The following is a 27505-nucleotide window of genomic DNA, read 5'->3' on the forward strand; positions in this document are numbered from 1 at the left end:
CTCTCGATCACACATTCTTCTGTCTCTTCTCTCCATGTCTGCCCGCACACAGATCAGACAAGTAGGTGCGCAATGGATGATGGTCATTGTAGTTTATTACCAAGTTTTCTGCACTAAACTATATAGAATATTGGCGTGTTGGAAACTACAACTCCCTACTACATCGCAAAGTTCAGGCTTGATCTGATTTATCTCTAGAGAAACTGCCCATTAAATTCACAGAAAAATACAGAATTCAAATAATTAAACTGACGGCGGTCAATTAGTTTAAAAACTGAAAACTCCCCAGAAATGTAGGTTAATCGCTCAGCACTTGAGCCAAGGTCTTTTAATATTCTAATGTCTTATTCATTCTGTCCCTCGTTGTGCAGTTAAATATATCAACCAAAGGTCTGTATTGCAGTCCAGAGAGGAGACGGATGGGGAATGGCAGTAAGAGGGAAAGAGATGGAGGGGGGTGTAAGCAGACACGCTTCATCCAAAATTGCACCCTATTCCCTGTTTAGTGCACTGTTTTTGAACAGGGCCCAAAACTAGTACACAATGTAGGAAATAGGGTGCCATAGTTATAGAAAAACTCCCTCCTAATGTTCTCCTTCCAAAGCCTTATTGGTTCAGTAATGCAGGAAATATCGCTGAATTATGCAGACAGACACACACCGCAGGATTGGGAAAAGGAGTTCAAGCATCCCTTTATTAAAAACATTGAATATGAAGGTTATTTTAGTCAATCGAGAGCTTGTTAAAAGGACCATCTTAAGTATTTAATAAGATCCCTATTAGCTTCTGCCAAATGTACAATATGTACACTACTGCAAAAATACAATATAACAATGCGTGGGCGTGCGTAGAGTGTGTGTTCTTGTGTGTGTTTTTTGGGGGGGTTTTACTATCCTTGTGGGGACCAGAAGACCTCACAATGATAGTCAAACAAGGCCAATTCAGACAGGTGGGGACTTTTTGGAAAAGGAACAAGGACAAGGAAAAGGGCTATTTTAGGCTTAGGGGTTAGGTTTACAATTAGGGAGGAGAAATAGGGTTAGGGTTTAGTTAGGATTAGGTTAAAAGGGAAAATTGGATTTTGAATGGGAAGCAATTGTTTGGTCCTCACAAGGATAGTAAAACAAATGTGTCTCTCTTCACAGTACGTATTGTGCCGTGTTGTTCTATATTTTTTCATCAGATTTTACTGAGAGCTTGAGTTACCTGATGTGGAAGAGTTCCATGTGGTCAAGGCTCTATGTGGTACTGTTCATTTCCCAGCCTCTGTTCTGGACTTAGGGACTGTGAAGAGGCCCCTGGTGGCATGTCTTGTGGGTTATGTATGGGTGTCTGAGCTGTGTGTTAGCTGTTTGAACACAGAGATCGGTGCTTTCAACACATCAATACTTCTCACAAAAGACAGATGCATTCATTCTCTCCTCTAAGCGAAGAGAGATTGACATGCATGTTCTTGATATAAGCCATCCGTGTTTACATTTAAGGCCTAGCCATTCTGCTCTGTTCTGGGCCAACTGTAATTTACCTATGTCCTTCTTTGCAACATTTGACCATATAAGTGGGCAGTAGTCCAGGTGTGATAAAACTAGGGCCTGTAGGACTTGTTTGGTTAATTGTGATGTCAAGAAAGCAGAGACGCACTTTATCACAGCCAGATCTCTCCCCATCTTAGCAACCATTGGGTCAATATGTTTTGACAATGTCAGTTTACAATCTAGGGTTCCACCAAGCAGTTTAGTCTCCTCAAGTTGCTCAGTTGATACATTACAAGATTTAGATAAGGTTTAGGGCTTTTGATATATTAAAGGACTAGCTTATTATCAGCCACCCATTCTAAAACTGACTACAGCTCTTTGTTAAGGGTTGCAGTGATTTCCCTTAATGTGGTAGCTGATGTGTATAATGCTGAGTCAGCATACATAGACACACAGGCTGTAAGGCTAGTGGTAGATCATTAGTAAAAATAGAAAACAGTAAAGGACCAAGACATCTGCCTTGAAGTATACCACACTCTACTTGGTTTAAATTAGGGAGGTTTCAATTAAAGAAAACCCTCTGTGTTCTGTTAGATAGGTAGCTCTCAATCCACGATTTGGCAGACGATAAAGCCATCACATGCTTTTTTCAGCAGCTGATTATGATTGATAATGCAAAAAGCTGCACTGAAGTCAAACAAAACAGCTCCTAAAATCGTATAAGTATGCTGAAAGTCTGTTAAATGTGTTGACTGTGAAATAGCATTGTATCTGTTCAAACACAATTTCTCCCAAAAATGTACTAAGGGTCGGTAGTAAGCTGATTGGTCAGCTGTTTGAACCAGTAAATTATGCTTTGCTATTCTTGAGTAGCTGAATGACTTGTGCTTCCCTCCAGGCCTGAGGACGCATACTTTCCTGTAAGCTCAGATTGAAGAGAATAGGAATGGCAATACAGTAGGTGCTAGGTGCGGGAAAGCCAGTGGAATATCTAATCAGTGTTTACGACCAGGCAAAGGTTGTAGAATGAGAGTAAAGGCCATCTATTTATTTAGAAATGGTTAAACAATCACAACTTCATATCCACTTGGACACCCCTTCTATGATGTAAAGAATGTGATAAACAATTGTGAAAGGGCATATAAAACCTTTCCTTTTTAATTCACAGAGGTTCCTGACTGTATGACAGTGTGTATTTAAACATTATTAGAAGCATGTTTACCAGTCTCCCTTGTGCAAGAAGAGGAGCTAATCACTAGTTGACTAGCTGCCCTAAACCTTTGGGCCTGCCTTGCACTGAGGGATAGTGAAGATACTAGCAGTACATACTGGACCAGTAACATAAAACTAAACCAAGATGGGCCATTCCCCCTTACCTCTGAGGTGGTGTGGACAGACTGCAGCTGCTCGTATTGGCTCTTGAGGCGTACCGACTCCTCCTCCCTCTCACGTGTCATGTTGTCCATCAATGTCTGCACCTGGATCAGCTCCTTCTGCAGTACCTCCATGTCCTCAACTCCCGGCCGCTGCAGCTAGGGGGCAGCAGAGAGATCAGAGGTTAGGGCAGTTTGGGGCATCAAAGAGGGGTTAGGAGTTACTGGACCACTTTAGGGTTAGGATGTAGGTTTGGGGTGAAAATAGAAAAAGGGAAGTGGGGAATTTAAGTGTTGCTGGCAGTATAGAGTTCATAACATCATAAGCGCCCTTTTCTTAAATAAGACTTTGTTCTTAACTGACTGGCCTTGTTAAATAAAGGTTACATTCTGCCCACTCCTCTGACATAGAAATGAATGACATAAATTAAAAACGATATAACTTATCTAGGTAGAGATGGTAACCCCAGAAATCCCGGACCTGAATAGTTCCTTCCTCAAGACTAGTTCTACTTCCTTCATCATAAAATACCTGGTTATATACACTTTACTTTGTTAAGACAACTCTAGTCCTCTTTCAAAAAAATAATAATTATCCATGCATCCATAAAAGTGAAGACATGACCCTATTAGGGGTGAACTTCTATGCTCTAGGCTCCAGGATATCTGAACAGACAACAAATTGGCTTAATTTCAGTGCATTTCAGTTTGTTCTCTTTGTTGACAAATGGTTACTTTTTTTGTTTGTTTACATTTTAGTCATTTAGCAGACGCTCTTATCCAGAGCGACTTACAGTAGTGAATGCATACATTTCATGCTTTTTTTTTGTACTGGGCCCCCGTGGGAATCGAACCCACAGCCCTGGTGTTGCACACACCATGCTGGCGTTGCAAACACCATGCTCTACCAACTGAGCCACAGGGAAGCTGGTTCTCGGAAACTCAGCCCAACATCCAATATGTTTACTAACAGGGGTGTGAACATCGAAAAGTAAAAACTGTTACACGAAATTGGGATCAGAAAAAATATATATAATAAAATAAATAAATCAATTACGGTGCAGTTATCCCAAAACCTTTTCCATGTTATAGCCTAACTAAACAATAGGCTTTAAAGGCCTGGGGAAAGTTGTGTAATTTAAATGTAAACAGCATAGTGGGTCAATTTCTAAGAGCAACAACTAAGAGTGTTGAAGCATGAGGCTCTGTTGCCCTGGCTACCATGCTGTGAACAGCATGAAGCAAGCCCATGCAAACACGCAGATACAGTGTGTGACTGTGTGAGCGCAAAGTGTTGCATCTCGCTCATTTCATTTCCTAGCCTATTCAAGTTGCAAGACATTGCCATTCAAGAAATTGCGAGAAATCGCATTCCATTGCGAGATACCACTTTTGATTGCCGATAGACAGGCCTAGTGCAAGGTTGACTCTGTCTGCCTGGTGGCCGACCTGCCTATACTGTGCCCCTCTCCTCTTTCCCTGTCCCTTGCTAGCTAGCTAGCTAGCTAGCAAGGTGCAAGCGAAAGATGCAAGCGTTTGTGTTCTCGGATATACGGCAACTAATCAGTCTCCTCCATTCCAAAGATACTGAATCTTAGGAGCCGATTCCTAGCGGAATCTAATACTGAATCTTAGGAGCCGATTCCTAGCGGAATCTAATCTTGACACTCAGAAATGGGAGTTGACCTGCAAGAAGTCGAGGAAACTATTCGTTGGGAGTCGACTCTCGACCCCTACGTCATTGTCGTTAACAGTTGGAAAAACGGCAGAGAAAGACAAGCGACAGCAGCGAAGTCCTGTACGACAATACTTTGAGAAATGAGAAGGAAATGAATGCTTTGCAGGGTGGAATTGAGTTACAGTAATGGTAGTACAGGTGAAATGCTAAACCATCTGAAAGGGACGCCCTGTGAGACCCAAACCGTTGCTGGCAGCAGTGCAGCTGCATTGTGAATTCACGTGGAATTGTATGAATTTTTCCTTTATCGTTGTAATGGAAAACCGATACATTTAATTTTAAACATTAAGAAAAATGTTAGTAAATAGGGATGTGACAAAATTAACAGGTAATGAGTAAGAGGTGAAAATAAAACCCTGGAAAAAGTTATCTGGGAGTAAAATATAGGCTACATGCAAATTATTATCAGTGCTCATCAATGAACGTTTACTTATTGTAAAATATTGTACAACAGTGTGTTAATATTTTAGTGCACTGTGACATGTCCATAGCTGTACAGTATGTATAGAAAGTGTCCTACCTGTATGTGTGCCTGAGTGTGTGTACACTTAAATGCATGACTGTGCGTGTATGCTTTTAGGTATGCATGTCTGTGTGTATGCAGTCTGTGTTAGTTACCAGTTGTGTGTGTAGCCGGTCCTTGTCCTGCCTCTCTCTCTGCAGCTCCTGTATCAGGTTGGCCAACCTCTGGTCTGCAGCCTCCCTCAGGCTCTTTTCCTCATCATAACGAGACTTGATGTCTGTCAGGGTCACCAACATACCCATGTTAAATTGAATATCCCTTCACGGAACAAAGTATCAAATATATCCATTTATCTTCCATCCTAACCTCTGAGCTAGTCACTGTACTATACCTGCCTATGGAACATTATACAATGTATAGTGGCATTAAATGGTTGTTCAATCAAAGCAGCTTTAGATGAGCTAAATGAACTACAGTGAGCTCCAAAAGTACTGGGACAGTGACGTTTTGGTATTTTGGCTCTATACTGCACTGTCAGCTTTAATTTTAGGGTATTTTCATCCATATCATTTTGAAATTACAAATTATAGTCCCCCCATTTTAGGGCACCAAAAGTATTGGGACAAATTCACTTATATGTGTATTAATGATTACATCAAGCTTGTGACTCTACAAACTTGTTGGATGCATTTTCTGTTTGTTTTGGTTGTGTTTCAGATTATTTTGTGCCCAATAGAAATTAAATGGTAAATATTGTGTATTGTGTAATTTGATAATGATGAGTGAGAAAGTTAGACGCACAAATATCACAACGTCTCACCATTACAATAACAGGGAGGTTAGCATTTTTATCCGTAATCATGGTAGCATCCACATTAATGTAGACGCATATAAAATATTATATTCTTATTTACAATAAAAGTGACAAAATGACATTATTTACCATTAATTTCAATAGGGCACAAAATAATCTGAAACAACAAAAACAAACAGCAAATGCATCCAACAACTTTGTAGTCACAAGTTTGTCGTAATCATTGCATACTAGGAAAATGGGACCAAATACTAAACTTCTGACTACGTTAATACACAAGTGAATTTGTCCTAATAATTTTGGTCCCCTAAAAAATGCTGTACTTTCTAAACGGTTCACCCGATATGGATGAAAATACCCTCAAATTAAAAGGTGACAGTCTGCACTTTAACCTCTTCGTCACTGTATCATTTAAAATCATTTAAAGTGCTGGAGAACAGCGCCAAAACAACAAATGTGTCACAGTCTCAATACTTTTGGAGCTCACTGTATATCTCAGACTCCACTGAACACAACATATTCACAATATGACCCAGATACGAAGTGTGGAGAAGAATATCCAATATGGTTTCTAACAGAGCAGCCAGCAGCACACAGAGCGCTCCCAGTCACACAGACTGTGGCTTTAAAGATAGCTGCCAGGCCGCCACACACTAACCCACTATCTCTGTGGCCAGCTGGGCAGCCTTCTGCTCCAACAGGTCTTTCATCTGCGTGATGTTAAACTTCTCCATCTCTGCCTGGTTCAGCTTAACCGCCAGGGCTGCACAGAGAAACGCAAAGGAATGAGCATCAACAAGAAAAGTAACAATTCAACAACTGGTTCGTGATCGTTTGAGCATACCATAACAAAACACTGTGCAAGGGAAAATGAAAAACAGACATTTCTTATTGGACAATTACATATAAACTCAGCAAAAAAAGAAACATCCTCTCACTGTCAACTGCGTTCATTTTCAGCAAACTTAACATGTGTAAATATTTGTATGAACATAAGATTCAACAACTGAGACAAACTGAACAAGTTCCACAGACATGTGACTAACAGAAATGGAATAATGTGTCCCTGAACAAAGGGGGGGGTCAAAACCAAAAGTAACAGTCAATGCAGCTGGTGGCCACACCAGATGCTAAGTACTGCAGTGCATCTCCTCCTCATGGACTGCACCAGATTTGCCAGTTCTTGCTGAGAGATGTTGCCCCACTCTTCCACCAAGGCACCTGCAAGTTCGCGGACATTTCTGGGGGGAATGGCCCTAGCCCTCACCCTCCGATCCAACAGGTCCCAGACGTGCTCAATGGGATTGAGATCCGGGCTCTTCGCTGGCCATGGCAGAACACTGGCATTCCTGTCTTGAAGGAAATCACGCACAGAACGAGCAGTATGGCTGGTGGCATTGTCATGCTGGAGGGTCATGTCAGGATGAGCCTGTAGGAAGGGTACCACATGAGGGAAGAGGATGTCTACCCTGTAACGCACAGCATTGAGATTGCCTGCAATGACAACAAGCTCAGTCCGATGATGCTGTGACACACCGCCCCAGACCATGACGGACCCTCCACCTCCAAATCAATCCCGCTCCTTTGACAATAAAGGCGAATCCGACCATCACCCCTGGTGAGACAAAACCGCGACTCGTCAGTGAAGAGCACTTTTTGCCAGTCCTGTCTGGTCCAGAGACTGAGGGTTTGTGCCCATAGGTGACGTTGTTGCCGGTGATGTCTGGTGAGGACCTGCCTAACAACAGGCCTACAAGCCCTCAGTCCAGCCTCTCTCAGTCTATTGCAGACAGTCTGAGCACTGATGGAGGGATTGTGCGTTCCTGGTGTAACTCGGGCAGTTGTTGTTGCCATCCTGTACCTGTCCCGCAGGTGTGATGTTCGGATGTACCGATCCTATGCAGGTGTTGTTACACGTGGTCTGCCACTGCGAGGACGATCAGCTGTCTGTCCTGTCTTAGGCGTCTCACAGTATACACATTGCAATGTATTGCCCTGGCCACATCTGCAGTCCTCATGCCTCCTTGCAGCATGCCTAAGGCACATTCACACAGATGAACAGGGACCCTGGGCATCTTTCCTTTGGTGTTTTCAGAGTCAGTAGAAAGGCCTCTTTAGTGTCCTATGTTTTCATAACTGTGACCTTAATTGCCTACCGTCTGTAAGATGTTAGTGTCTTAAGGACCGTTCCACAGATGCATGTTCATTACTTGTTTATGGTTCATTGAACAAGCATGGGAAACAGTGTTTAAACCCTTTACAATGAAGATCTGTGAAGTTATTTGGATTTTTATTAATTATCTTTGAAAGACAGGGTCCTGAAAAAGGGATGTTTCTTTTTTTGCTGAGTTTAGTACTTCTCTGTTTCGGTAAGGTTTTCTTCTGTTTGTGGCTTAAATGAACATGATCTTAAATCACTCACCGGAATCCTCTGAGCCTGCCTGGCCGTCATTATGTTGACCCTGAAACGAGAGGAACACTGATATGTCCATACCAGCTAAGCAGTGTATCACACATAATAACTGCTTAATTGTCAAAATTTATTGTAGTTTGGTATTCTATCATTGGTTGGCTGCTACCGGAGAACCCTTATTTCATGTCAACTCCCTCAGGTATTCTGGTAAGATGAGAGAAGCCATGAAAAATGAATATTCAAATGTTTAATTTCTACGGGAGTGGCTATAATGAGATATCATTTGATAGTAGACATCTTAGAGGAATTACTTGCTTCAGGTGTCCTTGCACTTTGTCCAGCTCCTTCTTCAGCTCGCCAGAGAACCATCGCTCCTCCTGACAGATACACACGCGTTACGCAGTGAAGAGCAATAAACCTAAAATTCTCTATAGGCTAATCTCTCCCCAAAAATGTATGATGGTACCTTGAGCGAAGTCTGCAGTTCTTGCAACTCTTGCCGGAGAAGAATAAAGTCTTCCCTGGAGGAGGAAAGGAGAAGGACATTCACCTGAAATGTTTACTATTATTCTGAAGGTATACTGGACATTTTGTAATTACAGTACAAGATCGAAAATAAGTTAATAAGGCAATAATGATGATTATGATAGGAGCTACAGTTGAAGTCGGAAGTTTACATACACTTAGGTTGGAGTCATTAAAACTCGTTTTTCAACCAAATTTCTTATTAATTAACAAGCTATAGTTTTGGCAAGTCGGTTAGGACATCTGTGTGCATGACACAAGTAACTGTTCCAACAATTGTTTACAGATTGTTTCACTTATAATTCACTGTATCACAATTCCAGTGGGTCAGAAGTTTACATACACTAAGTTGACTGTGCCTTTAAACAGCTTGGGAAATTCCAGAAATTGATGTAATGGCTTTAGAAGCTTTTGATAGGCTAATTGACATCATTTGAGTCAATTGGAGGTGTACCTGTGGATGTATTTCAAGGCCTACCTTCAAACTCAGTGCCTCTTTGATTGACATCATGGGAAAATCAAAAGAAATCAGCCAAGACCTCAGAAGAAAAAAAAATGTAGACCTCCACAAGTCTGGTTCATCCTTGGGAGCAATTTCCAAATGCCTGACGGTACCACATTCATCTGTACAAACAATAGTACGCAAGTATAAACACCATGGGTCTACGCAGCCATCACACCGCTCAGGAAGGAGACGAGTTCTGTCTCCTAGAGATAAACGTACTTTGGCGTGAAAAGTGAAAATCAATCCCAGAACAACAGCAAAGGACCTTGTGAAGATGCTGGAGGAAACGGGTACAAAAGTATCTATATCCACAGTAAAACGAGTCATATATCGACATAACCTGAAAGGCCGCTCAGCAAGGAAGAAGCCACTGCTCCAAAAACACCATAAAAAAGCAAGACTACGGTTTGGAAATGCACACGGGGAGAAAGATCGTACTTTTTGGAGAAATGTCCACTGGTCTGATGAAACAAAAATAGAACTGTTTGGCCATAATGACCATCGTTATGTTTGGAGGAAAATTGGGGAAGCTCGCAAGCTGAAGAACACCATCTCAACCGTGAAGCACGGGGGTAGCAGCATCATGCTGAACAATCATTTTACATTTAAGTCATTTAGCAGACGCTCTTATCCAGAGCGACTTACACATTTTCATGTCTTGCCATCGATTTTCAAGTAGACTCAAGTCAAAACTGTAACTAGGCCACTGTCTTCTTGGTATAAGCAACTCTAGTGTAGATTTGGTCTTGTGTTTTAGGTCATTGTCCCACTGAAAGGTGAATTCATCTTCCAGTGTTTGTTGGAAAGCAGGTTTTCCTGTAGGATCCTGTAGGATTTTGCCTGTGCTTAGCTCCATTACGTTTATTTTTTATCCTGAAAAACTCCCGTCCTAAATGATTACAAGCATACCATAATATGATGTAGCCCCCACATTGCTTGAAAATATGGAGTGATGTATTTTACTGGATTTTCCCCAAACATAACACTTTGTAATCTGGACAAATTTGATCGCTTTGCCACATTTCTTTGCAGTACTACTTTAGTGCCTTGTTGCATGTTTTGGAATATTTTTATTCTGTAGAGGCTTAAAGTCATCATTGGCCTCATGATGAAATCCATGAGCGGTTTCCTTCCTCTCCGGCAACTGAGTTAGGAAGGGTGCCTGTAACTTTGTAGGGACTGAGTGCATTGATACACCATCCAAAGTGTAATTATGCTCAAAGGGCAATTCAATGTCTGTTTTTTTTCTACCAATAGGTAGAACCTCTCTGGTCTTTGTGGTTGAAATTCACTGCTTTTTATTTTTTTATTTGACCTTTATTTAACTAGGCAAGTCAGTTAAGAACAAATTCTTATTTACAATGATGGCCTACCGGGGAACAGTGGGTTAACTGCCTTGTTCAGGGCCAGAACGACAGATTTTTACCTTGTCAGCTCGGTTACTGGCCCAACGCTCTAACCACTAGGATACCTGTCGCCCCAGGTAGCCTAGGTATCTTACAGATAATTGTATGCGTGGGGTAGAGATGAGGTAGTAATTCAAAAATCATGTTTAAGGTCAATTTGCCATATTGTTTGTTCTGAGGTTTTTACAGTCTTTACTCTTCAGATGATAAATACTGAGTACAAAAATGGCTGCTTTATTTTCGGGTAATTCCAAACACTCAGCTATTGGGTTATTTCCTGGATTTGTTTTAGTTGGTTAAAACATTCTCTCCATTGTAAATATTACCAGAAATATCCCATCTCCCACATTAATATTTTTGTACCAAATCTGAGTATGACATTAATATATCTTCATTGTACAGATCACATATAGTTTGAATTCCTTTCATTAGCCACTGTTTCCAGTACAGATAATTATTTCCTAGCTGTAGCCTAGGATTGTGTAACAATGACGAGTATCCATGTTTTAGATTCCACATATCTTGTGTACTGTTCTCCACCTCTTTTGAGTGTAACAAAATTGGGTTGCGAGTTTCAACAGACCTCTCCCCTATAAGACTGTGACAGAGTATCAACAGGGGTGAAAGGATAACTTAGTTCCCATTCTATTGTTATGCAATCCAAGCCAGCATCCCTTTTGCCCCAACGATTCGCCAATTTAGCCAGTTCAAATGATAAATTGTACAATTTAACATCTGGTAAAGCGAAGCCTCCTACATCCCTTGGTGAGCACACAATCTTCCGATTAATCCATTTTTCCCCCTATCCCACAAAAAGTATTTAGTTAATTTGTCATATTGTTTAAAATACCAGTCGAGAATATTCATAGGTAACATTGAAGACATATAATTAAAATATTGGGACCACAACCAATTTAATCACATTGATCTTTCCCCATAAAGAAAGTTTAATATTTTAAATTTTTTCTAAATTGGTCTTAATCTTGACTAGTAGTGGCTCAGAATTTAGTCCCATCACTTCCTCCAAATTTGAGCGCAACTTAATACCCAAATATTTCATCCCATTAGGAACCCATTTGAAATTAAATAGGGTTAGGTTCCAGAGTAACATATGGCATTAATTGGCATTGCTTCCGACTTATTCCAATAAATTTTGTTGCCCGACATACTAGAATATGATTCAATACAATTAAGTAGTCAGGATCAGAGACCAGCAGTAGGATATCATCTGCATACATAAGCAGGTTGTGTCATTTGCCTCCTCCATGTACACCCCTAATTTATGGATCTGTTCTTATCATTGTCGCAAGAGGCTATAAAACTATGGTAAACAGGAGGGGAGAGCGAGCAACCCTGCCTTGTGCCTCTAGAAAGACAAAAAAAGGAGACAATTCCATTTGTAAATACTGTTGCTTTAGGATTGGAATTGAGGACTCCTATACATTTACAAACGTCAGGTCCAAAACCAGGGAGAGAAAAGAGAAAAGCCCACTCTACCCTATCAAATACCTTCTCAGCATCTAAAGAGACAGCAGCGGTAGGAACTATATTTGAGCGGTTTAACCACATGAGATGTAAGAGCTTCCTCACATTATCAGTCCAGGTCCTGTTCTTAATAAACCTTACTTGGTCACTATGTATAATATTAGGTAGTGCCTTCTCTAAGCATATCGCAAGGGTCTTAGTTAGAATCTTACAATTCACATTAAGGAGGCTGATAGCTCTAAAATTCCCAGGTTCTGTAGTATCTCTATCCTTCTTAGGAATCAGTGATATCAAAGCCTCATTAAAGGTGTCCGGAAGGGAGCCATTTTTAAATGCCTCCTGGTAAACCACTGTCAATACAGGTACAAGAACATCAATATACTTTTTATAGTATTCTACAAGAATTCCATTTAGACCAGGTGGTTTCCCTGCTTTCATAGATACAGTAAGATGGTGTCTCTAACCTCCTCTTCTGTTATAGCCAGGTAGAGGACCTGGACTGTACTATCTGATAATCTAGGTAATTATATACCAGACAAAAAAGTATCCATATCTATGGGGCTCGCTGAAAAGGAGGATGTATATAAATCTTCATAAAAATGTTGAAACACACTGTCACCATCTTACTGCCCATCTTAATTGCTGGAATTACATTAGAAGTGTTCTGCATTTTTAGTTGTCTTGCTAATAGCCTGCCTATCTTCTCACTTCCCTTATAAAACCTGGTTCTAAGTCTAAACAGCGCCTATTCAGCCTTTTTGTTATACATTTAGTGCAACTGAAAGGTCAATTTGCAGGCAGTTTGAAATGTGCCATTTGTGAAATGTCTTGTGAAATGTCATCACCGCCTGGTATTGCAACTGCTCGGCATCTGACCGTAAGGCGCTACAGAGGGTAGTGCATACGGCCCAGTACATCACTGGTGCCAAGCTTCCTGCCATCCAGGACCTATATACTAGGCGGTGTCAGAGCAAAGATTTTTTTTTAAATGTCAAATACTCCAATCACCCAAGTCACAGACTGTTCTCTCTGCTACCACAGAGCAAGCGGTACTGGAGTGCCAAGTCAAGGACCAAAAGGCTCCTTAACAGCTTCTACCCCTAAGCCATAAGACTGCTGAACAAAAAAATCAAATGGCCACCTGGGTAATTTTACATTGACCCCACACCCCCCAATTTTTTTTTTACACTGCTGCTACTCGCTGTTTATCATCTTTGCATAGTCACTTTACCCCTACCTACATTAACAAATTACCACGACTAACCTGTACCCCCGCATGTTGACTCGGTACCCCCTGTATACAGCCTCGACATTGTTATTTTATTGCGTTACTTTTCTCTTTCTTGAACTGCAATGTTGGTTAAGGGCTTATAAGTAAGTACTCGGCGCATGTGACAAATTGTTTTGATTTGATGCTTTTGCAGCGGCTAATGCGGATCCTAATAAATACCAAAAATACCAAGAGGACAGGACAACTAAGTATTGTGGCGGATGAATCAGAATTAGTTGGGTAACATAGATAATTAAGATGTTTTATTTGCATAATATGCTTATGTGAGATACTTGTCATTAGAATGTATCCCTTTGGATTATGAATGTTGGTAGTTGCACTTTTCCCTTAGCTGGGGCTCAGTCACTTGGGTCGCGGAGAGGGGAGAGGTCAGGCTTGTCTTTCACATATCCCTGGTGCTATGCAGAATATCAGGAAGGGAGGAGGACAGAATGGAACATTGTCTATATATGTGTGTGTCTCTTACTGAGGATGGGCCTCTATGAGATAGCACTGACAGAGGAGATTTATGATGTCTTTGGGTAATAAAGCCTAAAGAGCATTCCAGAGAACATGGAGCTAATGATTCTGTTCTATACCGTACCAGGGAGAGACGGTTCCAGTTTGGAGTAGGAGGACCAGACACTGGTCTATACAATGAAAACTGTTGACACAGCAGTTGCTGTCTGCTACGTTTTATCGATATCTTTCATACAAAACTTAACCTTGTGACCCATTCTATGTATCTGTGGTTTGTCATGTACGTTGAGAGGGGTGTATCTTGGCTATAAAAGATCTTTGTACTTTTGTGTAGACACTTTTCAATGGTTCATTAGAGATAGCGCATCATTGAAAGTCAAGGGCTTTTGCAAAGCTCTTATTATTAAAGATGTAGTTTAAGTATAACTCTGACTGGTGTGTGAAGTTTGTAACTCTCCTCATTTGGTAATGCAGAAATTAGCCACCACAGTATCCTTATAGTGTGCTACAGTAAAACTAGGAAGAAGACAGTGGTCTTACCGGCCAGGGCCCATGTGGGAGGGCTGGTCTCCTGAATCGTGGTACAGTTCATAGTGCTTAAACAGCTCCTCTGCAGAGTTGTGGGACTTCATGCACTGGGGACAGATGAATCCCTGCACACAGACATAGGCTAGACATGATCAGACTACGGGATACAGGATAGGGATCATGGCCCCACAACTAAAACATTCAGTGGTACAGTAGGAAATACGGTCCATCAGGTGTGTTACACAAGTAAGAGACACGTGTTACCTCGGAGGTCTGGTCATTGTTGAGGTCTGCACTGGGCTGGTCTGACTCAGAGTTCTGGGAGCCTCCTTTCCCAGGAGTCTGTGGGAGGGAGAGAAGACAAAGGAGGGAGGTGACATAGTTAACCTGTTTGGCCTAGGGGGCAGTATTGAGAATTTTGGGAAAAATATGTGCCCATTTTTAACTGCCTCCTACACCAACTCAGAAGCTAGAATATGCATATTGTTCAGGTTTGGATAGAAAACACTCTGAATTTTCTAAAACTGTTTGAATGGTGTCTGTGAGTTTAACAGAACTCCTATGGCAGGCAAAAACCTGACAAGGTTTCATGCAGGAAGTACCCTGTCTGACAAGGAGTCGTGCGTCTTGCATCTGTTTATTGAAAAGTAAGGATCTTAGCTGTAACGTGACAATTCCCAGGGCTCCGATAGGCTCTCAGAACCCGGGAAATACCTGAAGGTTGACGAGGCAGCCTCAGGCTGAAACACATTATCGCCTTTGGTAAGTGGCCGATCAGAGGACCTTTGAATGAGGCGCGTGCACGATTCGCTCCTGAGGAGAAATTTAATTCGGCTGTTTAGGCTCAATGCATATTCCCGGTCAGAATATTATCGCTTTTCTACGAGATAAATGGCATAAAAATTGGTTTTAAACAGCGGTTGACATGCTTCGAAGTACGGTAATGGAATATTTAGACATTTTTTGTCACGCCAATGCGCCATGCGCGAGAACGTGATGTAGCATTCTGATAGTGTCTAGAACTCACGAACAAAACGTCGCTGTTTTGATATAACGATGGATTATTTGGGACCAAACCAACATTTGTTATTGAAGTAGAAGTCCTGGCAGTGTATTCTGACGAAGAACAAGCAAGGTAAGAACATTTTTCTTATAGGAAATGTGATTTTGGTGGAGGCTGACCTGGGTGGGTGTCTAAATAGCTAGCCCTGTGATGCCGAGCTATGTACTTAGATTATTGCAAAATGTGCTTCATCCGAAAAGCTATTTTAAAATCGGACATATCAAGTGCATAGAGGAGTAATGTATCTATAATTCTTAAAATAATTGTTATGCTTTTTGTGAACGTTTATCGTGAGTAATTTAGCAAACTGTTAGTAAATTCCCCAGAAGTTTGCGGGGGTTATGCTTTTTCTGAACGTCACATGCTAATGTAAAAAGCTGTTTTTTGATATAAATATGAACTTGATTGAACAGACATGCATGTATTGTATAACACAATGTCCTAGGTGTGTCATCTAATGAAGATCATAAAAGGTTAGTGCTGCATTTAGCTGTGGTTTGGGTTTATGTGACATGATATGCTAGCTTGAAAAATGGGTGTCTGATTATTTCTGGCTGGGCACTCTGCTGACATAATCTAATGTTTTGCTTTCGTTGTAAAGCCTTTTTGAAATCGGACAGTGTGGTTAGATTAACGAGATTCTTGTCTTTAAATAGCTGTAAAATAGTCATATGTTTGAGAAATTGAAGTAATAGTATTTCTAACGATTCAAAAATCGCGCCACTGGATATCAGTGGCTGTTACGTAGGTGGGACGAGTTCGTCCCACATGCGCCAGAGAGGTTAAATTAAAATGAGTCACAGCAGTGGACATCCTGTTCAGCCATCCATTCACTGAAACCCAAACAAGTAGCGTTGGCATGTAATGGGTTTTGAAGAACAGCTCTGTGAGATACAATTTTGACACAGCGCCCATAACTGGCTGAGAGACTTCCGTTTTTCAACTGTTAAAATAATTTATGTGGGGCTGCATCACAAGGGAGTGTGTCTGAGTCAGAGAGATAGAGAGCGACAGAGCTAAGCTTTACCTGCACTTGGCACTTTCACTAGTGTCACCTCAGGACATAGAGGGCTGAAACAGAACGTCCCTTAATAACCTGTTGGGGCTAGGGGGCAGTATTGAGAATTTTGAAAAAAATGTGTGCCCATTTTTAACTGCCTCCTACACCAACTCAGAAGCTAGGATATGCTTTTAATTAACAGATTTGGATAGAAAACACTGAATTTTCTAAAACTGTTTGAATGGTGTCTGTAAGTAGAACAGAACTCATATGGCAGTCAAAACCCTGAGACAAATTCTAACAGGAAGTGGATATCTGATGTGTTGAATTACTTTTAAGCCTATGCCATTGAAACACACATGGACTTATTAATCATTGAGCACTTCCTACGCCATCCACTAGATGTCAACAATCTTTACAAAGTGGTTTGAGTCTTCTACTGTGAAAACTGACCGAACGAGAGGCTTGGAATGTTGGTCATAAGCGGATGGCCTATACTACTCTGGCGCGCGAGTGCATGTTTGGGTACTCTCGTTCCAATACGTTTTAAAAGAGAATGCAATCGTCCGCCTTGAATATTATTGAAGTTCTGATTGAAAAAGGCCCTAATGATTTATGCTATACAACGTTTGACATGTTTGAACGAACGTAAATATATTTTTTTCCCTCTTTGGTGAAGACAAGTCCGGCGGGCGACGTTCATGTTTTTAAGTAGCCTACAGGACGCACTAACAACACGGAGCTTTTTGGACATAAATTGAGCTTTTTCGAACAAAACTACATTTGTTATGGACCTGGGATTTCTGGAAGTTCCTTCTGATGAAGATACTCAAAGGGACTATTTACATAGTATTTTTGATCTCTCCAACATGGCGCCTAGTCTGTATCGCCAAGCCTATTTTTCTGAGCGCAGTACTCAGATTATTGCAAAGTGGGATTTCCCAGTAAAGTTATTTTTAAATCTGGCAATGCGGTTGCGTTCACGAGATGTTAATCTATAATTCTTTGAATGACAATATAATATTTTACCAATGGTTTCGAATAGTAATTATTTAATTTGTTGTGCTGATTGACTGGCGGTATTGGAGGGAAAATATTTTCTCAACATCAACGCCATTGTAAAATGCTGTTTTTGGATATAAATATGAACTTCATAGAACAAAAAGTGCATGTATTGTCTAACATAATGTCCTAGGAGTGTCATCTGATGAAGATTGTCAAATGTTAGTGCATAATTTTAGCTGGTTTTCTGCTTTTGGTGACACCCGTCTTTGCATTGACAAAACATTACACACAGCTATTTTCAATATATTGTCCTAACATAATCTAACTTTATGCTTTCACCGTAAAGCCTTTTTGAAATTGGACGACGTGGTTAGATTAAGGAGATGTTTATCTTTCAAAGGGTGAAAGATAGTTGTATGTTTGAGAAATTTGAATTATGACATTTAATTGTTTTCAAATTTGGCGCCCTTGATATTTCACCTGCGGTTGATAGGGTGTACCAGGGGTGGGACATAACTTTAAAAGTAGCAGAGATCCCACTTTGGAACTTTGATATGCCCGTAGAGTTAAGTTCAACAATATATAGAAACATTTGCCAAATCGCGAATAGTATATTTTCAATACTCATGTTGATCTATTTTTCAATATTCATAAATTAACATAAGACAATTGTTATTGAAAAAAAAAAATCATACTCATATTTCAGAGCAAGTATGACACCAATTTTTTAATGGCACCTACAGATGAAACATTATGGAGTCTTAAAGGAAGCCTGAGTAAGGCAAAAATGGGATGTATATAATATGCCATTTTTTATTAATTATTTCACAATTATGCTTTTAGGTATAAATGTAAAATATAAGCCAACAATCCTTCCGCCAAAGGAACATTCTATGGATTACATACATTTCCTGAAAATCATGTTATTAAAAATGCATTATGCCAAAATCGCTCCACCATTTCCTGGTTGCTAATATTTCAATAGTTCGCCTAATTTCAGTAAGATAAAACAAGCAAGTATAGTGTAGAGCAGACGCGCAATGCGCAACTAAAAATGTGATTCCTTATATACACACACACACATACACACTACTCAGGCGAGAAAACCGCCATATATATATATATATATATATACACACTTCACATTTTCAAACAGCAAAATAACAACACAATGTCAAATACTCCTAACCAACCTGTCCTCAAATACACCTCTGCTGTTTTCAACCAAGATCTCAGCGATCACTGCCTCATTGCCTGCATTCGTAAATGGGTCTGCGGTCAAACGACCACCCCTTGTCCCTGTCAAACGCTCCCTAAAACACTTCAGCAAGCAGGCCTTTCTAATCGACCTGGCCGGGGTATCCTGGAATGATATGACCTCATCCCGTCAGTAGAGGATACCTGGATATTCTTTAAAAGTGCCTTCCTCACCATCTTAAATAAGCATGCTCCATTCAAAAAATGTAGAACCAGGAAGAGATAAAGCTCTTGGTTCACTCCAGACGTGACTGCCCTTGACCAGCACAAAAACATCCTGCGGCGTTCTGCATTAACATCGAATAGCCCCTGTGATATGCAACTTTCCAGGGAAGTTAGGAACCAATATACACAGGCAGTTAAGAAAGCTAAGGCTAGCTTTTTCAAACAGAAATTTGCATCCTGTAGAACAAACTCAAAAAAGTTCTGGCACACTGTAAAGTCCATGGAGAATAAGAGCACCTCCTGCCAGCTGCCCACTGCACTGAGGATAGGAAACACTGTCACCACCGATAAATCCACTATAATTGAGAATTTCAATAAGCATTTTTCTACGGCTGGCCATGCTTTCCACCTGGCTACCCCTACCCCGGTCAACTGCCCGGCACCCCCCACAGCAACTCACCAAAGCCTCCCCGTTTCTCCTTCACCCAAATCCAGATGGCTGATGTTCTGAAAGAGCTGCAAAATCTGGACCCATACAAATCAGCCGGGCTAGACAATCTGGACCCTCTCTTTCTAAAATGATCTGCCGAAATTGTTGCAACCCCTATTACTAGCCTGTTCAACCTCTCTTTCGTATCGTCTGAGATTACCAAAGATTGGAAAGCTGCTGCGATCATCCCCCTCTTCAAAGGTGGAGACACTAGACCCAAACTGCTACAGAACTATATCTATCCTACCCTGCCTTTTCTAAGGTCTTCGAAAGCCAAGTTAACAACTAGATTAACGACCATTTCGAATCCCACTGTACCTTCTCCGCTATGAAATCTGGTTTCAGAGCTGGTCATGGGTGCACCTCAGCCACGCTCAAGGTCAAACAATATCATAACCGCCATCGATAAGAGACATTACTGTGCAGCCGTATTCATCGACGTGTCCAAGGCTTTCGACTCTGTCAATCACCACATTCTTATCGGCAGACCAAACAGCCTAGGTTTCTCAAATGACTGCCTCACCTGGTTCACAAACTACTTCTCTGATAGAGTTCAGTGTGTCAAATCGGAGGGCCTGTTGTCCGGACCTCTGGCAGTCTCTATGGGGGTGCCACAGGGTTCAATTCTCGGGCCGACTCGTTTCTCTGTATACATCAATAATGTCGCTCTTGCTGCTGGTGATTCTCTGGTCCACCTCTATGCAGACGATACCATTCTGTATACTTCTGGCCCTTCTTCGACAAACTAACCTCCAGATGAGCTTCAATGCCATACAACTCTCCTTCCGTTGCCTCCAACTGCTCTTAAATGCAAGTAAAACTAAATGCATGCTCTTCAACCGATCGCTGCCCACACCTGCCCGCCCATCCAGCATCACTTCTCTGGACAGTTCTGACTCAGGTATTTGTAGTTGTCCACACATTCTAGGTGTCTGGTTAGACTGCAAACTCTCCTTCCAGACTCACATTAAGCATCTCCAATCCAAAATTAAATCTAGAATCAGCTTCCTATTTCGCAACAAAGCCTCCTTCACAAATGCTGCCAAACATACCCTCGTAAAACTGACCATGCTACCGATCCTCGACTTCGGCGATGTCATCTACAAAATAGCCTCCAACACTCTACTCAACAAACTGGATGCAGTCTATCACAGTGCCATCCGTTTTGTTACCAAAGCCTCATATACTACCCACCATTGCGACCTGTACGGTCTCGTTGGCTGGCCCTCGCTTCATACTCGTCGCCAAACCCACTGGCTCCAGGTCATCTACAAGTCTCTGCTAGGTAAAGCCCCACCTTATCTCAGCTCACTGGTCACCATAGCAGCACCCACCCGTAGCACGTGCTCTAGTCACCCCCAAAGCCAATTCCTCCTTTGGCCACCTTTCTTTCCTGTTCTCTGCTGCCAATGACTGGAACGAACTGCAAAAATCTCTGAAGCTGGAGACAGCGTCACTACTCTGGATGGCTCTGACTTGGAATACGTGGACAACTACAAATACCTAGGTGTCTGGTTAGGCTGTAAACTCTTTCTTCCAGACTCACATTAAGCATCTCCAATCCAAAATTAAATCTAGAATCGGCTTCCTATATCGCAACAAAGCATCCTTCACTCATGCTGCCAACCACACCCTCGTAAAACTGACCATCCTACCGATCCTCGACTTCGGTGATGTCATCTATAAAATAGCCTCCAAAACTCTACTCAACAAACTGGATGCAGTCTATCACAGTGCCATCCGTTTTGTCACCAAAGCCCCATACACTACCCACCATTGCAACCTGTACGCTCTCGTTGCTTGGCCCTCGCTTCATACTCGTCGCCAAACCCACTGGCTACAGGTTATCTACAAGTCTCTGCTAGGTAAAGCCCCGCCTTATTTCAGCTCACTGGTCACCATAGCAGAATCCACTCGTAGCACGCGCTCCAGCAGGTATATCTCACTGGTCACCCCCAAAGCCAATTCCCCCTTTGGCCGCCTATCCTTCCAGTTCTCTGCTGCCAATGACTGGAACGAACTGCAAAAATCTCTGAAGCTGGAGACTCATATCTCCCTCACTAGCTTTAAGCACCAGCTGTCAGAGCAGCTCACAGATCACTGCACCTGTACATAGCCCATCTGTAATATAGCCCATCCAACTACCTCATCCCCATAATGTATTTATCTTGCTCCTTTGCACCCCAGTATCTCTACTTGCACATTTACCTTCTGCACATCAATCCCTCCAGTGTTTAATTGGTATATTGTAATTACTTCGCCACCATGGCCTATTTTATTTATTGCCTTACCTCATTTGCACTCACTGTATATAGATTTTTTTTCTACTGTATGTTTGTTTATTCCATGTGTAACTGTGTTATTGTATGTGTCAAACTGCTTTGCTTTATTCTTGGCCAGGTCGCAGTTGTAAATGAGAACTTGTTCTCAACTAGCCTACCTGGTTAAATAAAGGTGTAATAAAAAATAATAATAATTAACATCCAATCACATTAACAGTTACTCTCTCGCAGGAAACCTTCACTCTTGCGCAAACATTTAGAAACAAAACATGACAATTAGAATTTTTTGGAGCGAGAATAAAGACGACTTTCGAGTAGTAAAACATGTATAAAAGAAACAGATACCATTAATAAGAAGTGGCTAGAAGCATCTTATATGGTGAGCTACTGAGTGGCTAGGTCAGGCAAGCCCCATACTATTGTGGGGGACTTCACTCTTCCCGCTGCCACGGATATGGCTGGGACAATGCTGGGGGAAAAGGCACAAAAAACTATACAGACAATGCCATCAAACAACACTGTTTCACAACGCATCAGTGACATGGCAGGAGATGTTCTGAAAAATGAGTGCTTCACATACAAGCCAGTGAATTCTATGCGTTAAAGCTGTATGAGTCAACAGATGTGGCAGGCCTGGTACAGCTCCAGGTATATGTCCGTTATGTTTATGGGGGGGGGGTCAATTAAGGAAGACATCCTCTTCTGGAAACCAGGACAACAGGAAAGGATATTTTTAAAGTACTGGACGGCTTTGTGACATCAAATGGACTTTGGTGGTCAAGATGTGTTGGTATCTGTACTGATAGTGCAAAAGCCATGACAGGGAGACATAGTGGAGTGGTAACACGCGTGCAGGCAGTTGCTCCTAATGCCACTCGGGTACACTGCAGCATCCACCGAGAGGCTCTTGCTGCCAAGGGAATGCCTGACAGCTTGAAAGACGTTTTGGAGACAACAGTGAAAATGGTTAACTTTGTTAAAACAAGGCCCCTGAGCTCAAGTGTATTTTCTGCGTTATGCAATGATATGGGCATTTTCTCTCTCAATTTTTTTGAATTGAGAGACGAGCTTACAGTTTTCTTTACTGACCGCTTGCATGATGACGAGTTTCTCACGCAACTGGCCTATCTGGGTGATGTTTTTTCTCGCCTGAATGATCTGAATCTAGGATTACAGGGACGCTCCACAACTATATTCAATGTGCGGGACAAAATTGAGGCTATGATTAAGAAGTTGGAGCTCTTTTCTGTCTGCATTAACACGGACACCACACAGGCCTTTCCATCATTGTATGATTTGTGTGCAAATGAACTCAAGCTTACGGACAATGTCAAATGTGATATAGCGAAGCACCTGAGTGAGCTGGGTGCGCAATTACGCAGGTACTTTCCTGAAAACGCACGACACAAACAACTGGATTCGTTATCCCTGTCATGCCCTGCCTCCAGTCCACTTACCCATATCTGAACAAGAGAGCCTCATCGAAATTGCAACAAGCGGTTCTGAGAAAATTTAATTTAAATCAGAAGCCACTGCCAGATTTCTGGATTGGGCTGCTCTGAGTATCCTACATTGGCAAATCGCACTGTTAAGACACTGATGCCCTTTGCAACCACATACCAATGTGAGAGTGGATTCTCAGCCCTCACTAGCATGAAAACTAAATACAGGCACAGACTGTGTGTGGAAAATGATTTAAGACTGAGACTCTCTCCAATACAACCCAACATTGCAGAGTTATGTGCATCCTTTCAAGCACACCCTTCTCATTAACCTGTGGTGAGTAATTCACAATTTTTGATTAACAAATACGTTTTTATATGTAAGATGACTAAATAAAAAGCAAATTATTGATTATTATTATTGTATTATTATTTGTGCACAGGTCCTATCAGAGCTCTGTTACTTCCCACGAGCCGGGTTGTGACAAAAACTCACTCATTCTTATGTTGAATAAATGTATTGTATAGTGTGTGTGTGGCAGGCTTACAATGATGGCAAAAAAACAACATTTGAGAGTGTGCTGACCCTGGTGCAGCTGGAGGTTGAATGTTTGAAGGGATACAGGACTATAAAACGTTTGGGAACCACTGGCGTTGAAGACCATTGTACCATTTAAACATTTGAAAAATATTTTCCATAACCAAAAATATTGTATTTTCATTTGTTTGAAGCTGGTGTACAAAAACGAAAGTAAAATATGAAAAACTCAACTTAAAAACGGGAAACACATAGAACAGATCTACAACTTCTTAGACTTGCTTTCAATGATAATGACAGATCTATAACTCACATTTCTATGAGAATGTTGTCAGGTCACCCAAAAATGTACATATTGCATCTTCAATTATTTTTATCCTGGTTTCAAGAGGAATTTTCCATTTCCACAGGGGAAAGGGAAAATCGACCTAATGTGAAATGAAAGTGAAATGCTGGAGGTGACAGAATGGCCGGCCAAAACTGTTGTGGTGACTAACAAGTAGGCTAAATATAAATATATGTACTGAATGAATGTGTATCTGTGGTTTAGCATGAACAACGAGCTGTTCACGAACACCTGACTGTTCTGCTGACCACTGCAACAGGAAGTGTTGGGATGGGGCTAACGTTTACAACACTCAATAGCTTTGATTTCACCAGTGTACCTAACTATCTCATGTTTTGGTGGCAAGCATGTACAGGACAAAGAATTGGCGAAAGAAAGGAGTACGTAAACTGTCAATGTCTTATGACACATAATTTGGCCTTGATTCAGCAGCACACAATAACAGCTGGCCTTTGAGTGCCTGATATTGCCATGTAACGTTATAAGCCATTCATTGCTTGCATGTTTGTTAGCAAGCTAACTAGCTACTCGCATACCGGTAACTTAAAACGAGAAGGCTAACCAAAGATAGTGGACAAATGAAGATGTCTCACTCAAACCGTTTACCAAAAGGTCACAGTTCCGGTCTACTTAAGGGGTGTCGTTTGATAGGTAATTGTTCTAAAGTTACCATTTGAGAGAACAAATTAGCTAGCCATGCTCATGGGCATCCTCCAAAAAGCTTAGCTAGGTAGCTGTAACGTTAGCTACTAGCCGGGCATTTTGCGTAACGTTAGCTAGCTAGCTACATTTTAACATTAGCCATGCGCCAAACTATCTGAGCTAGTAAACACATTGTACCAACCATATATTCATCTCTACGGTACCAACACACTAGCTGTCTACTACTGTTCAAACTGACTGTAGTTTATATACGTGGACATTTGATGCTAGCTAGGCCCGTTTTGTTGTGTCGGCCTGACTGGCTTGACAGACACAGAGCGCAGGCCTGTGCAACACAAGGAAAGCGACTTGGTATCATATAAACTGTACGCCTGCCGCTTTGATTCTGGAATCTTACCATTTGAAGTATCCGTCTAAGCATGCTCGATATCGATTGATGTTTGACTGTAAAATGAAATACGAGTAATGTTCCACGGGAAAAGTTTACGCCCGTTGTTGGTTCTCGGAACACCTGACCAAGCCCGCTGCTTCTGGGGCGGGGCTGAGCTCAGTCTGAAGTAAGGGCTACATTCAAGACATTTAATTGTTTTCAAACGTTGGATAGCCGGTGACTTTACTTTATTTCAGAGGGCAACAGGACCCAATCATAGAGATAGTTGGAGGACTAAACTTGGATATAACCCATTTTAGCAAGTACATTGCAGTTGAGGGATTTCACCATTTTAAAGTATTCAACTGGGTGGGGATTTATTTGGGTTGGGAGCGATCAGCCAATCATCAGAGCATTGTCTTCTTCTTCTTCAAATTGGGTGCTATGGTTTGGAAATGGCTTTAAGCTACAGTATATCATCGCCATAGTGGCCAGAATAAATGACACACAAGATTTGGTTCACAACTCCAGCACTGTAAATCACCTATATTAGCTTTACACTTTTTTCAAACACAAAAGAATAAGAAAATTGACTACTTTAAAATGGAGCCTCAATGGTGCTGTCACAGACACCATAATGGCACAGATACAAAGATGAGACCTTTTTCCATCTGTATGGGCTCCATTGACATACTAGTGTGTGCATGCTTTTGTTATAGCCAAGTTCTAACACCTGATTCAATCAATTGGCTCAGGCTTTATTTTCAAAGGATCTTTTTTTACAATTTCAGTAGCAAACATTGGGAGTTTAAAAAAAATATATATCTTTTTTTATTTCACCTTTCTTTAACCAGGTAAGCTACTTGAGAACAAGTTCTCATTTGCAACTGCGACCTGGCCAAGATAAAGCATAGCAATTCGACACATACAACAACACAGAGTTACACATGGAATAAACAAAACATACAGTCAATAATACAATAGAACAAAAGAAAACAAAAAGTCTATATACAGTGAGTGCAAATGAGGTAAGTTAAGGCAATAAATAGGCCATGGTGGCGAAGTAATTACAATATAGCAATTAAACACTGGAATGGTAGATGTGCAGAAGATGAATGTGCAAGTAGAGATACTGGGGTGCTAAGAAGCAAGATAAATAAATAAATACAGTATGGGGATGAGGTAGTTGGATGGGTTATTTACAGATGGACTATGTACAGGTGCAGTGATCTGTGAGCTGCTCTGACAGCTGGTGCTTAAAGCTAGTGAGGGAGATATGAGTCTCCAGCTTCAGAGATTTTTGCAGTTCGTTCCAGTCATTGGCAGCAGAGAACTGGAAGGATAGGCGGCCAAAGGAGGAATTGGCTTTGGGGGTGACCAGTGAGATATACCTGCTGGAGCGCGTGCTACGAGTGGATTCTGCTATGGTGACCAGTGAGCTGAAATAAGGCGGGGCTTTACCTAGCAGAGACTTGTAGATAACCTGTAGCCAGTGGGTTTGGCGACGAGTATGAAGCGAGGGCCAAGCAACGAGAGCGTACAGGTTGCAATGGTGGGTAGTGTATGGGGCTTTGGTGACAAAACGGATGGCACTGTGATAGACTGCATCCAGTTTGTTGAGTAGAGTGTTGGAGGCTATTTTATAGATGACATCACCGAAGTCGAGGATCGGTAGGATGGTCAGTTTTACGAGGGTGTGGTTGGCAGCATGAGTGAAGGATGCTTTGTTGCGATATAGGAAGCCGATTCTAGATTTAATTTTGGATTGGAGATGCTTAATGTGAGTCTGGAAGAAAGAGTTTACAGTCTAACCAGACACCTAGGTATTTGTAGTTGTCCACGTATTCCAAGTCAGAGCCATCCAGAGTAGTGATGCTGGATGGGCGAGCAGGTGCGGGCAGTGATCGATTGAATAGCATGCATTTAGTTTTACCTGTGTTTAAGAGCAGTTGGAGGCCACGGAAGGAGAGTTGTATGGCATTGAAGCTCGTCTGGAGGTTAGTTAACAGTGTCCAAAGAGGGGCCAGAAGTATACAGAATGGTGTCGTCTGCGTAGAGGTGGACCAGAGAATCACCAGCAGCAAGAGCAACATCATTGATGTATACAGAGAAGAGAGTCGGCCCGAGAATTGAACCCTGTGGTACACCCATAGAGACTGCCAGAGGTCCGGACAACAGGCCCTCCGATTTGACACACTGAACTCTATCAGAGAAGTAGTTGGTAAACCAGGCGAGGCAATCATTTGAGAATCCAAGGCTGTTTGGTCTGCCAATAAGAATGTGGTGATTGACAGAGTCGAAAGCCTTGGCCACGTCGATGAATACGGCTGCACAGTAATGTCTCTTATCGATGGCGGTTATGATGTTGTTTACGACCTTGAGTGTGGCTGAGGTGCACCCATGACCAGC

At 41.6% G+C, this 27505-nt stretch overlaps 1 protein-coding gene across 2 annotated transcripts in view; it reads right to left on the bottom strand.

The window, feature by feature from the left end:
- LOC115197367 (early endosome antigen 1) overlaps positions 1-25257 on the bottom strand; it is a 48296-nt gene extending 23039 nt beyond the window's left edge. Inside the window, exons 1-9 of one of the 2 annotated variants that reach the window (XM_029758795.1) lie at positions 25124-25257; positions 14740-14817; positions 14488-14600; positions 8743-8797; positions 8588-8653; positions 8286-8325; positions 6522-6626; positions 5205-5326; positions 2852-3007 (exon numbers count right to left, since the gene is read on the bottom strand). In XM_029758795.1, the coding sequence (XP_029614655.1) occupies positions 2852-3007; positions 5205-5326; positions 6522-6626; positions 8286-8325; positions 8588-8653; positions 8743-8797; positions 14488-14600; positions 14740-14817; positions 25124-25147 (759 nt within the window). In that variant the 5' untranslated portion in view covers positions 25148-25257. Of the gene's footprint in view, positions 1-2851; positions 3008-5204; positions 5327-6521; positions 6627-8285; positions 8326-8587; positions 8654-8742; positions 8798-14487; positions 14601-14739; positions 14818-25123 lie in introns of those variants that run through there. The other variant, XM_029758796.1, reaches the window with a different exon arrangement.
- Positions 25258-27505: the final 2248 nt, after the last annotated feature.

Source organism: Salmo trutta, chromosome 7 (assembly GCF_901001165.1).
Source record: "Salmo trutta chromosome 7, fSalTru1.1, whole genome shotgun sequence".
NCBI classification, from domain to species: domain Eukaryota; kingdom Metazoa; phylum Chordata; class Actinopteri; order Salmoniformes; family Salmonidae; genus Salmo; species Salmo trutta.